This window comes from Oncorhynchus mykiss, chromosome 15, assembly GCF_057628025.1.
Source record: "Oncorhynchus mykiss isolate SJ-2025 chromosome 15, ASM5762802v1, whole genome shotgun sequence".
Taxonomy (NCBI): Eukaryota; Metazoa; Chordata; class Actinopteri; order Salmoniformes; family Salmonidae; genus Oncorhynchus; species Oncorhynchus mykiss.
The window spans coordinates 85,625,247-85,644,420 of record NC_143036.1 but is presented as its reverse complement, the minus strand read 5'-3'; the positions used below and the strand labels follow the sequence as shown (position 1 = coordinate 85,644,420).

Here is a 19,174-nt window from a genome sequence, read left to right as displayed (position 1 = left end):
GATGGATGACTGTTCCATGTGTTGTGTTTCAGCCCTGTCCAGATGGATGACTGTTCCATGTGTTGTGTTTCAGCCCTGTCCAGATGGATGACTGTTCCGTGTGTTGTGTTTCAGCCCTGTCCAGCTGGATGACTGTTCCATGTGTTGTGTTTCAGCCCTGTCCAGATGGATGACTGTTCTGTGTGTTGTGTTTCAGCCCTGTCCAGATGGATGACTGTTCTGTGTGTTGTGTTTCAGCCCTGTCCAGATGGATGACTGTTGTGTTTCAGCCCTGTCCATCTGGATGACTGTTCCATGTGTTGTGTTTCAGCCCTGTCCAGCTGGATGACTGTTCTGTGTGTTGTGTTTCAGCCCTGTCCAGATGGATGACTTTGATGCGTACCTCAAAGACATGAGCAAAGACTCCGCCTACAAGTTCTCTCTGCAGTTTGAGGTAGTATTCTGATGACCTAATGATTATGTTAAAGCTGGATTAGATATTGTGCTTGAGTCGTCGCTCATGGCCTGTCATGTGTCTGTCATGTGTCTGTCATGTGTCTGTCATGTGTCTGTCATGTGTCTGTCATGTGTCTGTCATGTTGTAGGAGCTGAAGAGCGTAGGTCTGGATCTTTCCCATGATGCAGCAGACCTGCCTATCAACAGACCCAAGAACCGCTACACCAACATCCTGCCGTGTGAGTGACCGACAGGAAACAGTAGCAGACACTAAGCCATATATAACAGTATGCTTTAACATGGTAGTTTATCTGTAGGAACAGACAAGAAACAGATCACTGATGAGTACTGAATAGAACCATGACTTTCCCCAGATGACTTCAGCAGAGTGAAGGTGATCTATTTACATAACGACGAGGGATCAGACTACATCAACGCCAACTACATACCAGTAAGTACCAGTATATACCAACTACATAACAGTAAGTACCAGTACATACCAACTACATACCAGTTAGTACCAGTACATACCAACTACATACCAGTTAGTACCAGTACATACCAACTACATAACAGTAAGTACCAGTACATACCAACTACATACCAGTTAGTACCAGTACATACCATCTACATACCAGTTAGTACCAGTACATACCAACTACATAACAGTAAGTACCAGTACATACCAACTACATACCAGTAAGTACCAGTACATACCAACTACATAACAGTAAGTACCAGTACATACCAACTACATACCAGTTAGCACCAGTACATACCATCTACATACCAGTTCGTACCACTACACACCAGCTACATACCAGTTAGTACCAGTACATACCAACTACTTACCAGTACATACCATATACATACCAGTTAGTACCAGTACATACCATCTACATACCAGTACATACCAACTACATACCAGTTAGTACCAGTACATACCATCTACATACCAGTTAGTACCAGTACATACCAACTACATACCAGTTAGTACCAGTACATACCATCTACATACCAGTACCTACCAACTACATACCAGTTAGTACCAGTACATAACAACTACATACCAGTTAGTACCACTACATACCATCTACATACCAGTTAGTACCAGTACATACCAACTACATACCAGTTAGTACCAGTACATACCATCTACATACCAGTACCTACCAACTACATATCAGTTAGTACCAGTACATACCATCTACATACCAGTATATACCAACTACATACCAGTTAGTATACGTACATACCATCTACATACCAGTTAGTTCCGGTATATACCAACTACATACCAGTTAGTACCAGTACATACCAACTACGTACCAGTACCTACCAACTACATACCAGTTAGTACCAGTACATACCAACTACATACCAGTTAGTTCCAGTACATACCAACTACATACCAGTTAGTACCAATACATACCAACTACATACCAGTTAGTACCAGTACATACCAACTACATACCAGTTAGTACCAGTACATACCAACTACATACCAGTTAGTACCAGTACATACCAACCACATACCAGTAAGTACCAGTACATACCAACTACATAACAGTTAGTACCAGTACATACCAACTACATACCAGTTAGTTCCAGTACATACCAACCACATACCAGTTAGTACCAGTACATACCAACCACATACCAGTAAGTACCAGTACATACCAACTACATAACAGTTAGTACCAGTACATACCAACTACATACCAGTTAGTTCCAGTACATACCAACTACATACCAGTTAGTACCAGTACATACCAACTACATACCAGTTAGTACCAGTGCATAACTGTAGGTACCAGAACATACCAAATACATTCCAGTAAGTAGGGGTATGCACCAACTACATATTAGTAAGTTCCAGTACATACCAACTACATACCAGTTAGTACCAGTACATACCAACTACATACCAGTTAGTGTCTGCTAACTACCGTTGATCAATGTAGGGATCTGGTCAATACAGTGAACACAGCAAATACAGAGATCACAGGCATGATGTCATCCGTTCCCCCTCCAGGGTTTTAAATCTCCCAGTGTACATCACCCAGGGCCCTCTGCCTGAGACCTGAACCTCAACAGTAACCATAACCCTGGTTTTCTCCCTCTACAGGGTTATAAATCACCACCCAGGGCCCTCTGCCTGAGACCTGAACCTCAACAGTAACCATAACCCTGGTTTTCTCCCTCTACAGGGTTATAAATCACCACCCAGGGCCCTCTGCCTGAGACCTTAACCTCAACAGTAACCATAACCCTGGTTTTCTCCCTCTACAGGGTTATAAATCACCACCCAGGGCCCTCTGCCTGAGACCTTAACCTCAACAGTAACCATAACCCTGGTTTTCTCCCCCTCCAGGGTTATAAATCATCACCCAGGGCCCTCTGCCTGAGACCTTAACCTCAACAGTAACCATAACCCTGGTTTGCTCCCCCTCCAGGGTTATAAATCAGCACCCAGGGCCCTCTGCCTGAGACCTTAACCTCAACAGTAACCATAACCCTGGTTTTCTCCCTCTACAGGGTTATAAATCACCACCCAGGGCCCTCTGCCTGAGACCTTAACCTCAACAGTAACCATAACCCTGGTTTGCTCCCCCTCCAGGGTTATAAATCAGCACCCAGGGCCCTCTGCCTGAGACCTTAACCTCAACAGTAACCATAACCCTGGTTTTCTCCCCCTCCAGGGTTATAAATCAGCACCCAGGGCCCTCTGCCTGAGACCTTAACCTCAACAGTAACCATAACCCTGGTTTTCTCCCCCTCCAGGGTTATAAATCAGCACCCAGGGCCCTCTGCCTGAGACCTTAACCTCAACAGTAACCATAACCCTGGTTTTCTCCCCCTCCAGGGTTATAAATCACCCAGAGAGTACATCGCTACCCAGGGTCCTCTGCCTGAGACGAGGAACGACTTCTGGAACATGATCCTGCAGCAGAAGAGCCACATCATTGTGATGCTGACGCAGTGTAACGAGAGGCGCAGGGTGAAGTGTGACCACTACTGGCCATTCACAGATGAGCCGGTGACCTACGGAGAGATCAGTGTTGAGATGCTGTCGGAGTCAGAATCACCAGAGTGGACAATAAGGAACTTCAGACTGGGATATGTGAGTGGATCTACAGCATCACATGACAAACAAACAACACTGATTTCAAAGTTTAACAAACCAAACAACTCTAGTTGCACGAGAACTACTTTTAACAATTTACACTGAACATATACTAAATAATATATGTAAAGACAAGATTAAAACAAGAATAGTCTGATGGGTGACAATATTAGCCTATCACTTGTGAATGATGCCCAGCATAAGATCGCACACCTCATGTAGTCTAGCCCTTAGTCCTATAAGGTTAGTATCACACCTCATGTAGTCTAGCCCTTAGTCCTATAAGGTTAGTATCACACCTCATGTAGTCTAGCCCATAGTCCTATAAGGTTAGTATCACACCTCATGTAGTCTAGCCCATAGTCCTATAAGGTTAGTATCACACCTCATGTAGTCTAGCCCATAGTCCTATAAGGTTAGTATCACACCTCATGTAGTCTAGCCCATAGTCCTATATGTTTTAATAAGGTTAGTATCACACCTCATGTAGCCTAGCCCATAGTCCTATAAGGTTAGTATCACACCTCATGTAGTCTAGCCCATAGTCCTATAAGGTTAGTATCACACCTCATGTAGTCTAGCCCATAGTCCTATATGTTTTAATAAGGTTAGTATCACACCTCATGTAGTCTAGCCCATAGTCCTATAAGGTTAGTATCACACCTCATGTAGCCTAGCCCATAGTCCTATATGTTTTAATAAGGTTAGTATCACACCTCATGTAGTCTAGCCCATAGTCCTATAAGGTTAGTATCACACCTCATGTAGCCTAGCCCATAGTCCTATATGTTTTAATAAGGTTAGTATCACACCTCATGTAGTCTAGTCCATAGTCCTATAAGGTTAGTATCACACCTCATGTAGTCTAGTCCATAGTCCTATAAGGTTAGTATCACACCTCATGTAGCCTAGCCCATAGTCCTATATGTTTTAATAAGGTTAGTATCACACCTCATGTAGCCTAGCCCATAGTCCTATAAGGTTAGTATCACACCTCATGTAGCCTAGCCCATAGTCCTATAAGGTTAGTATCACACCTCATGTAGCCTAGCCCATAGTCCTATAAGGTTAGTATCACACCTCATGTAGCCTAGCCCATAGTCCTATAAGGTTTGTATCACACCTCATGTAGTCTAGCCCATAGTCCTATATGTTTTAATAAGGTTTGTATCACAACTAAAGTGGCCAAATAACTTCTTAAAATGAAGCACATTAATCTGCTTTAAAGGGGTGTAGAGCCTAACTGGGGGTGTAGAGCCTAACTGGGGGTGTAGAGCCTAACTGGGGGTGTAGAGCCTAACTGGGGGTGTAGAGCCTAACTGGGGGTGTAGAGCCTAACTGGGGGTGTAGAGCCTAACTAGCACATACAGTTGAAGTCGGAAGTTTACATACACCTTAGCCAAATACATTTAAACTCAGTTTTGTACAATTCCTGACATTTAATCCTAGTTAAAATTCCCTGTTTTAGGTCAGTTAGGATCAACACTTTATTTTAAGAATGTGAAATGTCAGAATAATAGCAGAGAGAATTATTTATTTCAGCTTTAATTTCTTTCATCACATTCCCAGTGGGTCAGTAGTTTACATACACTCAATTAGTATTTGGAAGCATTACCTTTAAATTGTTTAACTTGGGTCAAATGTTACGGGTAGCCTTCCACAAGCTTCCCACAATAAGTTGGGTGAATTTTGGCCCATTCTTTCCTGACAGAGCTGGTGTATCTGAGTCAGGTTTTTAGGCCTCCTTGCCTGCACATGCTTTTTCAGTTCTGCCCACACATTTTCTATAGGCTTGAGATCAGGGCTTTGTGATGGCCACTCCAATACCTTGACTTTGTTGTCCTTAAGCCATTTTGCCACAACTTTGGAAATATGCTTGGGGTTATTGTCCATTTGGAAGACCCATTTAAGACCAAGCTTTAACTTCCTGGCTGATGTCTTGAGATGTTGCTTCAATATATCCACGTAATTTTCCTTCCTCATGAAGCCATCTATTTTGTGAAGAGCACCAGTCCGTCCTGCAGCAAAGCACCCCCACAACATGATGCTGCCACCCCCGTGCTTCACGGTTGGGGTGGTGTTCTTCGGCTTGCAAGTCTCCCCCTTTTTAGGAGGTGGAGGTGGAGGAGGTGCCCTGCTGCTAGCTAGACCCGGATGGAGAGATCTGATGTATACTGATCCATCAGCCTTGTCTAACTGTCTGTCTTTCCGTGGTGTCTCCCCCTGCAGGCTGACGAGTCTCAGGACGTCCTCCATCTCAACTACACGTCCTGGCCGGACCACGGTGTCCCCACGGTCAACGCCATCGATAGCATCCTGCAGTTCGTACACATCGTCCGCCAGCAGGCCAACCGCACCAAAGAACCCATTGTGGTTCACTGCAGGTACGTACAGGGTCTACCAGGCTCAACCACAGGGGCCATGCTGTCAGGGACATGTTACTCAGACAGAGTTGTCTGAGAGCTCCCAAATGGAAGGTACGTACAGGGTCTACCAGGCTCAACCACAGGGGCCATGCTGTCAGGGACATGTTACTCAGACAGAGTTGTCTGAGAGCTCCCAAATGGAAGCCAGTAGTCCTTAGAGAAATAGCCTTCAGACAAAACTTCCAGTCCACATATGAAACCTAAATGGAAGCCAGTAGGCCTTAGAGAAACAACCTTCAGACCAGACTTCCAGTCCACATATGAAACCTAAATGGAAGCCAGTAGGCCTTAGAGAAACAACCTTCAGGCCAAACTTCCAGTCCACATATGAAACCTAAATGGAAGCCAGTAGTCCTTAGAGAAACAACCTTCAGACCAGACTTCCAGTCCACATATGAAACCTAAATGGAAGCCAGTAGGCCTTAGCGAAACAGCATTCAGACCAATCTTTCAGTCTACACAGGTAGTAATCCACAAGGTAAATAACAATTAACAAAACAACTCTGTTTACTTTGAGAAGATTGTCACTTGTAAAGAATTGAGAAAACCAGGCCTTTTGAACTATAAACAGTTTCCTAGTAACAAACGTTTCTCTACAGTACACTCTTTCACTGCATTGATGAGAGGCAACCATGTTGTCTTCAGCTGTCAAGTCCTTTCCAACCAGTGCAGAGGCAACTGAGCCACTCAAACCATAGTGAGATGTCAGACGGTTATCAGAGGTTATTAATGAGTTGACAGCTCTACAGTGCCGTGTCTCTCCAACAGTGCTGGTGTCTCTCCACTAACAGGATGCTGGTGTCTCTCCACTAACAGGATGTTGTGTCTCTCCACTAACAGGATGTTGTGTTGTCTCCACAGTGCTGGTGTGGGCCGGACAGGGACCTTCATCGCTCTGGACCGACTGATGCAGCACATCAGAGAACATGAGTATACTGACATCCTGGGTATGGTGTCTGAGATGAGGTCTCATCGACTCTCCATGGTCCAGACAGAGGTAAGAGACAGTCCCAGTGGGGGTTAGGGTTAGGATCTGAGATGAGGTCTCATCGACTCTCCATGGTCCAGACAGAGGTAAGAGACAGTCCCAGTGGGGTTTAGGGTTAGGATCTGAGATGAGATGAGGTCCCATCGACTCTCCATGGTCCAGACAGAGGTTAGACTCCTTTCCCCTCAGACCAAGGTACTGTAGGGTCCCATCTGGTCTATGGTCAGACTGTCTCCTTTCCCCTCAGACCGAGGTACTGTAGGGTCCCATCTGGTCTCTGGTCAGACTGTCTCCTTTCCCCTCAGACCAAGGTACTGTAGGGCCCCATCTGGTCTCTGGTCAGACTGTCTCCTTTCCCCTCAGACCGAGGTACTGTAGGGCCCCATCTGGTCTCTGGTCAGACTGTCTTCTTTCCCCTCAGAATAGGGTGCCATTTCAGACATACTTATGCACTGTCACTAAAACATTCTTCTGTTGACATTCTTCCTGTATGATGTCACTTCCTGTAGGAGCAGTACGTGTTCATCCACCAGTGTGTCCTGCTGATGTGGAAGAAGAAGACACAGTCCATCAGCAGTGATGTCATCTACGAGAACATCAGCAAGTCCTAGTGACGCCTCCTGCACAACGTAAGAATCTGTAGACACCCTGTGAATCTATAGGCACCCCTCTGAATCTATGGGCACCCCTCTGAATATATAGACACCCCTCTGAATATATAGACACCCCTCTGAATCTATTACCACCCCTCTGAATCTATAGCCACCCCTCTGAATCTATTACCACCCCTCTGAATCTATAGCCACCCCTCTGAATCTATAACCACCCCTCTGAATCCATAGACATCCCCTCTGAATCTATAGCCACCCCTCTGAATCCACAGCCACCCCTCTGAATCCATAGACATCCCCTCTGAATCTATAGCCACCCCTCTGAATCTATAGCCACCCCTCTGAATCTATAACCACCCCTCTGAATCTATAGCCACCCCTCTGAATCTATAGCCTTCCCTCTGAATCTATAACCACCCCTCTGAATCTATAGCCACCCCTCTGAATCTATAGCCACCCCTCTGAATCCATAGACATCCCCTCTGAATCCATAGACATCCCCTCTGAATCTATAGCCACCCCTCTGAATCTATAGCCACCCCTCTGAATCCACAGCCACCCCTCTGAATCCATAGACATCCCCTCTGAATCTATAGCCACCCCTCTGAATCTATAGCCACCCCTCTGAATCTATAGCCACCCCTCTGAATCTATAGCCACTCCTCTGAATCCACAGCCACCCCTCTGAATCCATAGACATCCCCTCTGAATCTATAGCCACCCCTCTGAATCTATAGCCACCCCTCTGAATCTATAGCCACCCCTCTGAATCTATAGCCACCCCTCTGAATCTATAGCCACCCCTCTGAATCTATTACCACCCCTCTGAATCTATAGCCTTCCCTCTGAATCTATAGCCACCCCTCTGAATCTATAGCCACCCCTCTGAATCTATAGCCTTCCTTCTGAATCTATAGCCACCCCTCTGAATATATAGCCACCCCTCTGAATCTATAGCCACCCCTCTGAATCCATAGACATCCCCTCTGAATCTATAGCCACCCCTCTGAATCTATAGCCACCCCTCTGAATCTATAACCACCCCTCTGAATCTATAGCCTTCCCTCTGAATCTATAGCCACCCCTCTGAATCTATAACCACCCCTCTGAATCTATAGCTACCCCTCTGAATCTATAGCCACCCCTCTGAATCTATAACCACCCTCTGAATCTATAGCCACCCCTCTGAATCCATAGACATCCCCTCTGAATCTATAGCCACCCCTCTAAATCTATAGCCACCCCTCTGAATCTATAGCCACCCCTCTGAATATATAGCCACCACTCTGAATCAATAGCCACCACTCTGAATCTATAGCCACCCCTCTGAATCCATAGACATCCCCTCAGAATCTATAGCCACCCCTGTGAATCTATAACCACCCCTCTGAATCTATAGCCACCCCTCTGAATCTATAGCCTTCCCTCTGAATCTATAGCCACCCCTCTGAATCTATAGCCACCCCTCTGAATCTATAGCCACCCCTCTGAATCCACAGCCACCCCTCTGAATCTATAGCCACCCTCTCTGAATCTATAGCCACCCCTCTGAATCTATAACCACCCCTCTGAATCTATTATCACCCCTCTGAATCTATAACCACCCCTCTGAATCTATAGCCACCCCTCTGAAACTATAGCCACCCCTCTGAATCCACAGCCACCCCTCTGAATCTATAACCACCCCTCTGAATCTATAGCCACCCCTCTGAAACTATAGCCACCCCTCTGAATCCACAGCCACCCCTCTGAATCTATAGCCACCCCTCTGAATCTATAGCCACCCCTCTGAATCTATAGCCACCCCTCTGAATCTATAACCACCCCTCTGAATCTATAACCACCCCTCTGAATCTATAGCCACCCCTCTGAATCTATAGCCACCCCTCTGAATCTATAGCCACCCCTCTGAATCTATAGCCACCCCTCTGAATCTATAGCCACCCCTCTGAATCTATAGCCACCCTCTCTGAATCTATAGCCACCCCTCTGAATCTATAACCACCCCTCTGAATCTATTATCACCCCTCTGAATCTATAACCACCCCTCTGAATCTATAGCCACCCCTCTGAATCTATAACCACCCCTCTGAATCTATAGCCACCCCTCTGAATCTATAGCCACCCTCTCTGAATCTATAGCCACCCCTCTGAATCTATAACCACCCCTCTGAATCTATTATCACCCCTCTGAATCTATAGCCACCCCTCTGAATCTATAGCCACCCCTCTGAATCTATAACCACCCCTCTGAATCTATAGCCACCCCTCTGAATCTATAGCCACCCCTCTGAATCTATAGCCACCCCTCTGAATCTATAGCCACCCCTCTGAATCTATAGCCACCCCTCTGAATCTATAGCCACCCCTCTGAATCTATAACCACCCCTCTGAATCTATAACCACCTTCTCTGAATCTTCAGCCATCTTCTCTGAATCACCTCTCTGTCATCAGATGGAGAGACTATATCTGAGCAGGTCCCTACACTAGCAGTTCTATACTAACCCCTCTGAATCACCTCTCTGTCATCAGATGGAGAGACTATATCTGAGCAGGTCCCTACACTAGCAGTTCTATAATAACCCTGTTCTTCCTGTTGCAGGTCTTGACATCACTCAGACTCCCGTGCTTCAGACATCCGTTCTCTACCGAGACACGTTTCATCATTGATACAAAAAAAATGAACCCAGAATGTTTGACTAATCTGACAACAACACAAGAAGAACAACATGAAGATGGATTAGAGTTTTAATTGGTGTTAGTTGTGTGGGATTGAACAGGGGTCTGAAGGAGGCTCGTTCACTGACTCAGACTGACCAGGAGTTCTGGCCCTATGAAGCTTGATGTTGTTTCTCCTCTTCAACCTTCAGCAGAACTACAACACAACTGACCGAGACATCAGGAACCAGGCTGGTTGGGACAGCAGCATGACCCCTCTGAGTGGTGAAACGTCTCTTATAAACCTTGTTTAGAGGGAGTGTGGACCCATCTTTCACACAGCAACTTAGTGGAACTGAACTGAAATGAGAGTGGTTCACATCTCAGACACCGTCTCCAGCTGCAACAAGGTTCACATATCAGACACCGTCTCCAACAAGGTTCACATCTCAGACACCGTCTCCAACTGCAACAAGGTTCACATCTCAGACACCGTCTCCAACTGCAACAAGGTTCACATCTCAGACACCGTCTCCAACAAGGTTCACATCTCAGACACCGTCTCCAACAAGGTTCACATCTCAGACACCGTCTCCAACTGCAACAAGGTTCACATCTCAGACACCGTCTCCAACAAGGTTCACATCTTAGACACCGTCTCCAACAAGGTTCATATCTCAGACACCGTCTCCAACAAGGTTCACATCTCAGACACCGTCTCCAACAAGGTTCACATCTTAGACACCGTCTCCAACAAGGTTCATATCTCAGACACCGTCTCCAGCTGCAACAAGGTTCACATCTCAGACACCGTCTCCAACAAGGTTCACATCTCAGACACCGTCTCCAGCTGCAACAAGGTTCACATCTCAGACACCGTCTCCAACAAGGTTCACATCTCAGACACCGTCTCCAACTGCAACAAGGTTCACATCTCAGACACCGTCTCCAACAAGGTTCACATCTCAGACACCGTCTCCAACTGCAACAAGGTTCACATCTCAGACACCGTCTCCAACTGCAACAAGGTTCACATCTCAGACACCGTCTCCAACTGCAACAAGGTTCACATCTCAGACACCGTCTCCAACTGCAACAAGGTTCACATCTCAGACACCGTCTCCAACTGCAACAAGGTTCACATCTCAGACACCGTCTCCAACTGCAACAAGGTTCACATCTCAGACACCGTCTCCAACTGCAACAAGGTTCACATCTCAGACACCGTCTCCAACTGCAACAAGGTTCACATCTCAGACACCGTCTCCAACTGCAACAAGGTTCACATCTCAGACACCGTCTCCAACTGCAACAAGGTTCACATCTCAGACACCGTCTCCAACAAGGTTCACATCTCAGACACCGTCTCCAGCTCCAACAAGGTTCACATCTCAGACACCGTCTCCAACAAGGTTCACATCTCAGACACCGTCTCCAACTGCAACAAGGTTCACATCTCAGACACCGTCTCCAACAAGGTTCACATCTCAGACACCGTCTCCAACAAGGTTCACATCTCAGACACCGTCTCCAGCTGCAACAAGGTTCACATCTCAGACACCGTCTCCAACAAGGTTCACATCTCAGACACCGTCTCCAGCTGCAACAAGGTTCACATCTCAGACACCGTCTCCAACTGCAACAAGGTTCACATCTCAGACACCGTCTCCAGCTGCAACAAACTTCACATCTCAGACACCGTCTCCAACTGCAACAAGGTTCACATATCAGACACCGTCTCCAGCTCCAACAAGGTTCACATCTCAGACACCGTCTCCAACAAGGTTCACATCTCAGACACCGTCTCCAACTGCAACAAACTTCACATCTCAGACACCGTCTCCAACTGCAACAAGGTTCACATATCAGACACCGTCTCCAACAAGGTTCACATCTCAGACACCGTCTCCAACAAGGTTCACATCTCAGACACCGGCCTGATACAGACAGACTGCTCTTGGAGGAAAGGCCTGTTACAGACAGATTGCTCTTGGAGGAAAGGCCTGTTACAGACAGGTTGCTCTTGGAGGAAAGGCCTGTTACAGACAGGTTGCTCTTGGAGGAAAGGCCTGTTACAGACAGACTGCTCTTGGAGGAAAGGCCTGTTACAGACAGATTGCTCTTGGAGGAAAGGCCTGTTACAGACAGGTTGCTCTTGGAGGAAAGGCCTGTTACAGACAGATTGCTCTTGGAGGAAAGGCCTGTTACAGACAGACTGCTCTTGGAGGAAAGGCCTGTTACAGACAGATTGCTCTTGGAGGAAAGGCCTGTTACAGACAGGTTGCTCTTGGAGGAAAGGCCTGTTACAGACAGGTTGCTCTTGGAGGAAAGGCCTGTTACAGACAGACTGCTCTTGGAGGAAAGGCCTGTTACAGACAGATTGCTCTTGGAGGAAAGGCCTGTTACAGACAGGTTGCTCTTGGAGGAAAGGCCTGTTACAGACAGACTGCTCTTGGAGGAAAGGCCTGTTACAGACAGGTTGCTCTTGGAGGAAAGGCCTGTTACAGACAGGTTGCTCTTGGAGGAAAGGCCTGTTACAGACAGGTTGCTCTTGGAGGAAAGGCCTGTTACAGACAGGTTGCTCTTGGAGGAAAGGCCTGTTACAGACAGATTGCTCTTGGAGGAAAGGCCTGTTACAGACAGGTTGCTCTTGGAGGAAAGGCCTGTTACAGACAGGTTGCTCTTGGAGGAAAGGCCTGTTACAGACAGACTGCTCTTGGAGGAAAGGCCTGTTACAGACAGATTGCTCTTGGAGGAAAGGCCTGTTACAGACAGGTTGCTCTTGGAGGAAAGGCCTGTTACAGACAGATTGCTCTTGGAGGAAAGGCCTGTTACAGACAGACTGCTCTTGGAGGAAAGGCCTGTTACAGACAGATTGCTCTTGGAGGAAAGGCCTGTTACAGACAGGTTGCTCTTGGAGGAAAGGCCTGTTACAGACAGGTTGCTCTTGGAGGAAAGGCCTGTTACAGACAGACTGCTCTTGGAGGAAAGGCCTGTTACAGACAGATTGCTCTTGGAGGAAAGGCCTGTTACAGACAGGTTGCTCTTGGAGGAAAGGCCTGTTACAGACAGACTGCTCTTGGAGGAAAGGCCTGTTACAGACAGGTTGCTCTTGGAGGAAAGGCCTGTTACAGACATGTTGCTCTTGGAGGAAAGGCCTGTTACAGACAGGTTGCTCTTGGAGGAAAGGCCTGTTACAGACAGATTGCTCTTGGAGGAAAGGCCTGTTACAGACAGACTGCTCTTGGAGGAAAGGCCTGTTACAGACAGGTTGCTCTTGGAGGAAAGGCCTGATACAGACAGGTTGCTCTTGGAGGAAAGGCCTGTTACAGACAGACTGCTCTTGGAGGAAAGGCCTGTTACAGACAGACTGCTCTTGGAGGAAAGGCCTGTTACAGACAGATTGCTCTTGGAGGAAAGGCCTGATACAGACTGCTCTTGGAGGAAAGGCCTGTTACAGACAGACTGCTCTTGGAGGAAAGGCCTGTTACAGACAGGTTGCTCTTGGAGGAAAGGCCTGATACAGACAGGTTGCTCTTGGAGGAAAGGCATGTTACAGACAGACTGCTCTTGGAGGAAAGGCCTGTTACAGACAGACTGCTCTTGGAGGAAAGGCCTGTTACAGACAGATTGCTCTTGGAGGAAAGGCCTGTTACAGACAGACTGCTCTTGGAGGAAAGGCCTGTTACAGACAGATTGCTCTTGGAGGAAAGGCCTGTTACAGACAGACTGCTCTTGGAGGAAAGGCCTGTTACAGACAGATTGCTCTTGGAGGAAAGGCCTGTTACAGACAGATTGCTCTTGGAGGAAAGGCCTGTTACAGACAGACTGCTCTTGGAGGAAAGGCCTGTTACAGACAGATTGCTCTTGGAGGAAAGGCCTGTTACAGACAGGTTGCTCTTGGAGAAAAGGCCGGTATCGTTTCAGCCGACTGCCAGCTTGTCAACATCACAGTACCATGACAAGACAAGGGTTGTGGAATATCAGTTTAGAAGCTAAAGACTGTGTTTCTATTGGCTAGAGACTGTTCTAATCTAGAGACTGTGTTTCTATTGGCTAGAAATTGTGGAATGCCAGTTTAGACTGTGGATCTATTGTTGTGCTTGCCCTGAGACCTTGGATTGGCTGTTGCCATTAGATGACAGGAGAGGAGAGCTGAGAGGAGAGAGAGACTACAGTGTTTCTGTCTGGTCCACATCACACTGCCCTGAGACTGATGATGCTGCTGCCTACTGTACTGTGGAGACATAACACACCTTGTCTGGTATAGAAATGGGGAGGTTTTAACTGTCATTTAAATCTCTTTACTGAAACAACAAGATGGGGAGGTTTTAACTGTCATTTAAACCTCTTTACTGAAACAACAAGATGGGGAGGTTAAAACTGTAATTTAAACCTCTTTACTGAAACAACAAGATGGGGAGGTTTTAACTGTCATTTAAATCTCTTTACTGAAACAACAAGATGGGGAGGTTTTAACTGTCATTTAAACCTCTTTACTGAAACAACAAGATGGGGAGGTTTTAACTGTCATTTAAACCTCTTTACTGAAACAAGAGGGATGTTTTCTAGAAGATGGGGAGGTTTTAACTGTAATTTAAACCTTTTTACTGAAACAACACGATGGGGAGGTTTTAACTGTCATTTAAACCTCTTTACTGAAACTAGAGGGATGTCTTCTAGAAGATGGGGAGGTTTTAACTGTAATTTAAACCTTTTTACTGAAACAACACGATGGGGAGGTTTTAACTGTCATTTAAACCTCTTTACTGAAACAACAAGAGGGATGTTTTCTAGAAGATGGGGAGGTTTTAACTGTCATTTAAACCTCTTTACTGAAACAAGAGGGATGTTTTCTAGAAGATGGGGAGGTATTTAACTATCATTTAAACCTCTTTACTGAAACAACAAGAGGGATGTCTTCTAGAAGATGGGGAGGTTTTAAACTGTCATTTAAACCTCTTTACTGAAACAAGAGGGATGTTTTCTAGAAGATGGGGAGATTTTAACTGTCATTTAAACCTCTTTACTGAAACTAGAGGGATGTCTTCTAGAAGATGGGGAGGTTTTAAACTGTCATTTAAACCTCTTTACTGAAACAACAAGATGGGGAGGTTTTAAACTGTCATTTGTTTACCAGGGTATATAATTGCATTAGTTGCAATCGAGTGTTGAGACCTGAACGGTGCATGTTGTAAATGTGCATATCAGATTAGGCACTTCCTGTGTCTCCTGGTGATGACATCAGACCTACAGACAGCACAGTTCTGATGTCACAGGGAGAGGGGTCCTCCACTAGGGTGTGAAGTCCAGTTTACCTCCATCTATATGGGACCTCTGGACAGTAAGGAAATGGAATAACTGGAAAAATATCAAATCAAATCCTCACTCTGGCTCAGCATTATCAAGGTACATTATTATTGAGGTACATTATCGAACAGTTGAGTGTTTACTAAAAAAGGGATCATTACATGATCTTGATTGTTGGTGCAGCAGCTACTGAGTTAAGAGTTAGTTAAGAGTTAGGGCTACTGTACTGGCCTTCCGTCTCCAGCTCATCTGTCTCCGTCCAGCTCATCTGTCTCCGTCCAGCTCATCTGTCTCTGTCCAGCTCATCTGTCTCCGTCCAGCTCATCTGTCTCCGTCCAGCTCATCTGTCTCTGTCCAGCTCATCTGTCTCTGTCCATCTCATCTGTCTCTGTCCATCTGTCCGTCTCCAGCTCATCTGTCTCTGTCCAGCTCATCTGTCTCCGTCCATCTCATCTGTCTCTGTCCATCTGTCCGTCTCCAGCTCATCTGTCTCTGTCCAGCTCATCTGTCTCTGTCCATATGTCCGTCTCCAGCTCATCTGTCTCTGTCCAGCTCATCTGTCTCTGTCCATCTCATCTGTCTCTGTCCATCTGTCCGTCTCCAGCTCATCTGTCTCTGTCCAGCTCATCTGTCTCTGTCCATATGTCCGTCTCCAGCTCATCTGTCTCTGTCCATCTGTCCGTCTCCAGCTCATCTGTCTCTGTCCAGCCGTCTGTCTGACCACTCCTTAGTTAGAGGAGCACCAAGTGTTTACAGAGGTGAAGGGTCAACCACCCTGACCTCATATTGACCTTACATTACATAGGTTAAATTACATGGGTTTAGAGTTCCAAAAGTTGGAAGATTCCCGGAATCAGGAGGTAATTAGAAGGAAATCTGGAAATCCTCCAAACAGGATTTCTGGAAAAGCTGTGACTTTTGTGAAAGTTATCAGAAATGTGCATCACTAGTTACATGACAGGGCTTCTATTAACGCAGTTCTCCATCTGACACTGTATATATATTCCTGATGACAGGACCTACGCTGTTTCTCCATGTACAACACACTCATTCTGGAACAACTCTGTTTCTCCATGTACTCATTCTGGAACAACTCTGTTTCTCCATGTACTCATTCTGGAACAACTCTGTTTCTCCATGTACTCATTCTGGAACAACTCTGTTTCTCCATGTACTCATTCTGGAACAACTCTGTTTCTCCATGTACTCATTCTGGAACAACTCTGTTTCTCCATGTACTCATTCTGGAACAACTCTGTTTCTCCATGTACTCATTCTGGAACAACTCTGTTTCTCGATGTACCACCCACTCATTGTGTAACTGGAGTGTGTCAGTAAGCGTAACATGATCCAGAAGAGCCTAGTTGAGGTTATTCTATCATAGCTGCAGTAACACGTCCTTTTGGAGCAAAATGGAAAGGTTTTACTGCATGTTATCTTCCTGCTGGAGCAGCAAGGGTACATCCCAAATTACAACCTATTTCCCTATATAGTACACTACTTTAGACCAGGGCCCTATTCCCTATATAGTGCTCTACTTTAGACCAGGGCCCTATTCCCTATATAGTGCACTACTGTTTCCCAACTCCAGTACCCCCAACAGCCCAACTACAGTACCCTCAACAGCCCAACTACAGTACCCCCAACAGCCCAACTACAGTACCCTCAACAGCCCAACTCCAGTACCCCAACAGCCCAACTCCAGTACCCCAACAGCCCAACACCAGTACCCCAACAGCCCAACTCCAGTAGCCCAACACCAGTAGCCCAACAGCCCAACTCCAGTACCCCAACAGCCCAACTCCAGTACCCCAACAGCCCAACTTCAGTACCCCAACAGACTAACTCCAGTACCCCAACAGCCCAAGTCCAGTAGCCCAACACCAGTAGCCCAACAGCCCAACTCCAGTACCCCAACAGCCCAACTCCAGTACCCCAACAGCCCAACTTCAGTACCCCAACAGACTAACTCCAGTACCCCAACAGCCCAACTCCAGTACCCCAACAGCCCAACACCAGTACCCCAACAGCCCAACTCCAGTACCCCAACAGCCCAACTCCAGTACCCCAACAGCCCAACACCAGTACCCCAACAGCCCAACACCAGTACCCCAACAGCCCAACTCCAGTACCCCAACAGCCCAACTCCAGTACCCCAACAGCCCAACTCCAGTACCCCAACAGCCCAACACCAGTACCCCAACAGCCCAACACCAGTACCCCAACAGCCCAACTCCAGTACCCCCTGGACAAAAACACCTGATTCAACTTGTCAAGGCAAGTTGGGTGTCAAATAGAATCAGGTGCTTCTCCGGGACCACAACAAACATATGTACTGTTGGGGATACTGGAGGACCGGAGTTGGGCTGTTGGGAGTACTGGAGGACTGGAGTTGGGCTGTTGGGGATACTGGAGGACTGGAGTTGGGCTGTTGGGAGTACTGGAGGACCGGAGTTGGGCTGTTGGGAGTACTGGAGGACCGGAGTTGGGCTGTTGGGGGACTGGAGTTGGGCTGTTGGGAGTACTCGAGGCCCGAAGTTGGGAAACACTTTTGGGGACACTGGAGGACCGGAGTTGGGCTGTTGGGGGTACTGGAGTACTGGAGTTGGAAAACACTGTTGGGAGGACTGGAGGACTGGAGTTGGAAAACACTGTTGGGAGGACTGGAGGACTGGAGTTGGGCTGTTGGAGGTACTGGAGGACCGGAGTTGGAAAACACTGTTGGGAGGACTGGAGGACTGGAGTTGGAAAACACTGTTGGGAGGACTGGAGGACTGGAGTTGGGCTGTTGGAGGTACTGGAGGACCGGAGTTGGGCTGTTGGGAGTACTGGAGGACCGGAGTTGGGAAACACTGCCCTAGAGAATAGGGTGCCATTTGGGACTGACTGACTGGCTGTCACAGCTACTGACAGATAAAACACAGACGTTACTCGTCGGGTACTGTATATGACTGGCTGTCACAGCTACTGACAGACAAAACACAGACGTTACTCGTCGGGTACTGTATATGACTGGCTGTCACAGCTACTGACAGACAAAACACAGACGTTACTCGTCGGGTACTGTATATGACTGGCTGTCACAGCTACTGACAGACAAAACACAGACGTTACTCGTCGGGTACTGTATATGACTGGCTGTCACAGCTACTGACAGACAACACAGACGTTACTCGTCGGGTACTGTATATGACTGGCTGTCACAGCTACTGACAGACAAAACACAGACGTTACTCGTCGGGTACTGTATATGACTGGCTGTCACAGCTACTGACAGACAAAACACAGACGTTACTCGTCGGGTACTGTATGACTGGCTGGAACCAGGGAGAGAAACACAGACGTTACTCGTCGGGTACTGTACACGTTTCACAGTTCTCTGTTACTCAGTGTGCATCAGTCCAGTCAGGCTTGTTTCTCATTGCTGCCATTATTGTGCATTGTGTCACTTAAATTAGAGGGATGATCTGCTACTAGGATTATCATCACAGAGTTTTAATGGATGTCTCTGTGTGTGTGTGTGTGTGTGTGTGTGTGTGTGTGTGTGTGTGTGTGTGTGTGTGTGTGTGTGTGTGTGTGTGTGTGTGTGTTGGAAAAAATAAAATGTTGCAATATCA

The 19,174-nt window shown here is 46.8% G+C and overlaps 1 protein-coding gene across 15 annotated transcripts in view; it reads left to right on the top strand.

The window, feature by feature from the left end:
• Window positions 1-19,174, top strand: part of ptpro (protein tyrosine phosphatase receptor type O) — a 131,893-nt gene extending 112,719 nt beyond the window's left edge. For 4 of the 15 annotated variants that reach the window (XM_090201468.1, XM_090201467.1, XM_090201469.1 and 1 more), the window contains 8 exons: window positions 352-433; window positions 585-675; window positions 811-887; window positions 3,303-3,560; window positions 5,793-5,947; window positions 6,851-6,986; window positions 7,487-7,606; window positions 10,192-10,308. In XM_090201468.1, the coding sequence (XP_090057594.1) occupies window positions 352-433; window positions 585-675; window positions 811-887; window positions 3,303-3,560; window positions 5,793-5,947; window positions 6,851-6,986; window positions 7,487-7,588 (901 nt within the window). In that variant the 3' untranslated portion in view covers window positions 7,589-7,606; window positions 10,192-10,308. Of the gene's footprint in view, window positions 1-351; window positions 434-584; window positions 676-810; window positions 888-3,302; window positions 3,561-5,792; window positions 5,948-6,850; window positions 7,064-7,118; window positions 7,146-7,486; window positions 7,607-10,191 lie in introns of those variants that run through there. The other 11 variants (XR_016487000.1, XR_016487001.1, XR_016486999.1 and 8 more) reach the window with 11 other exon arrangements.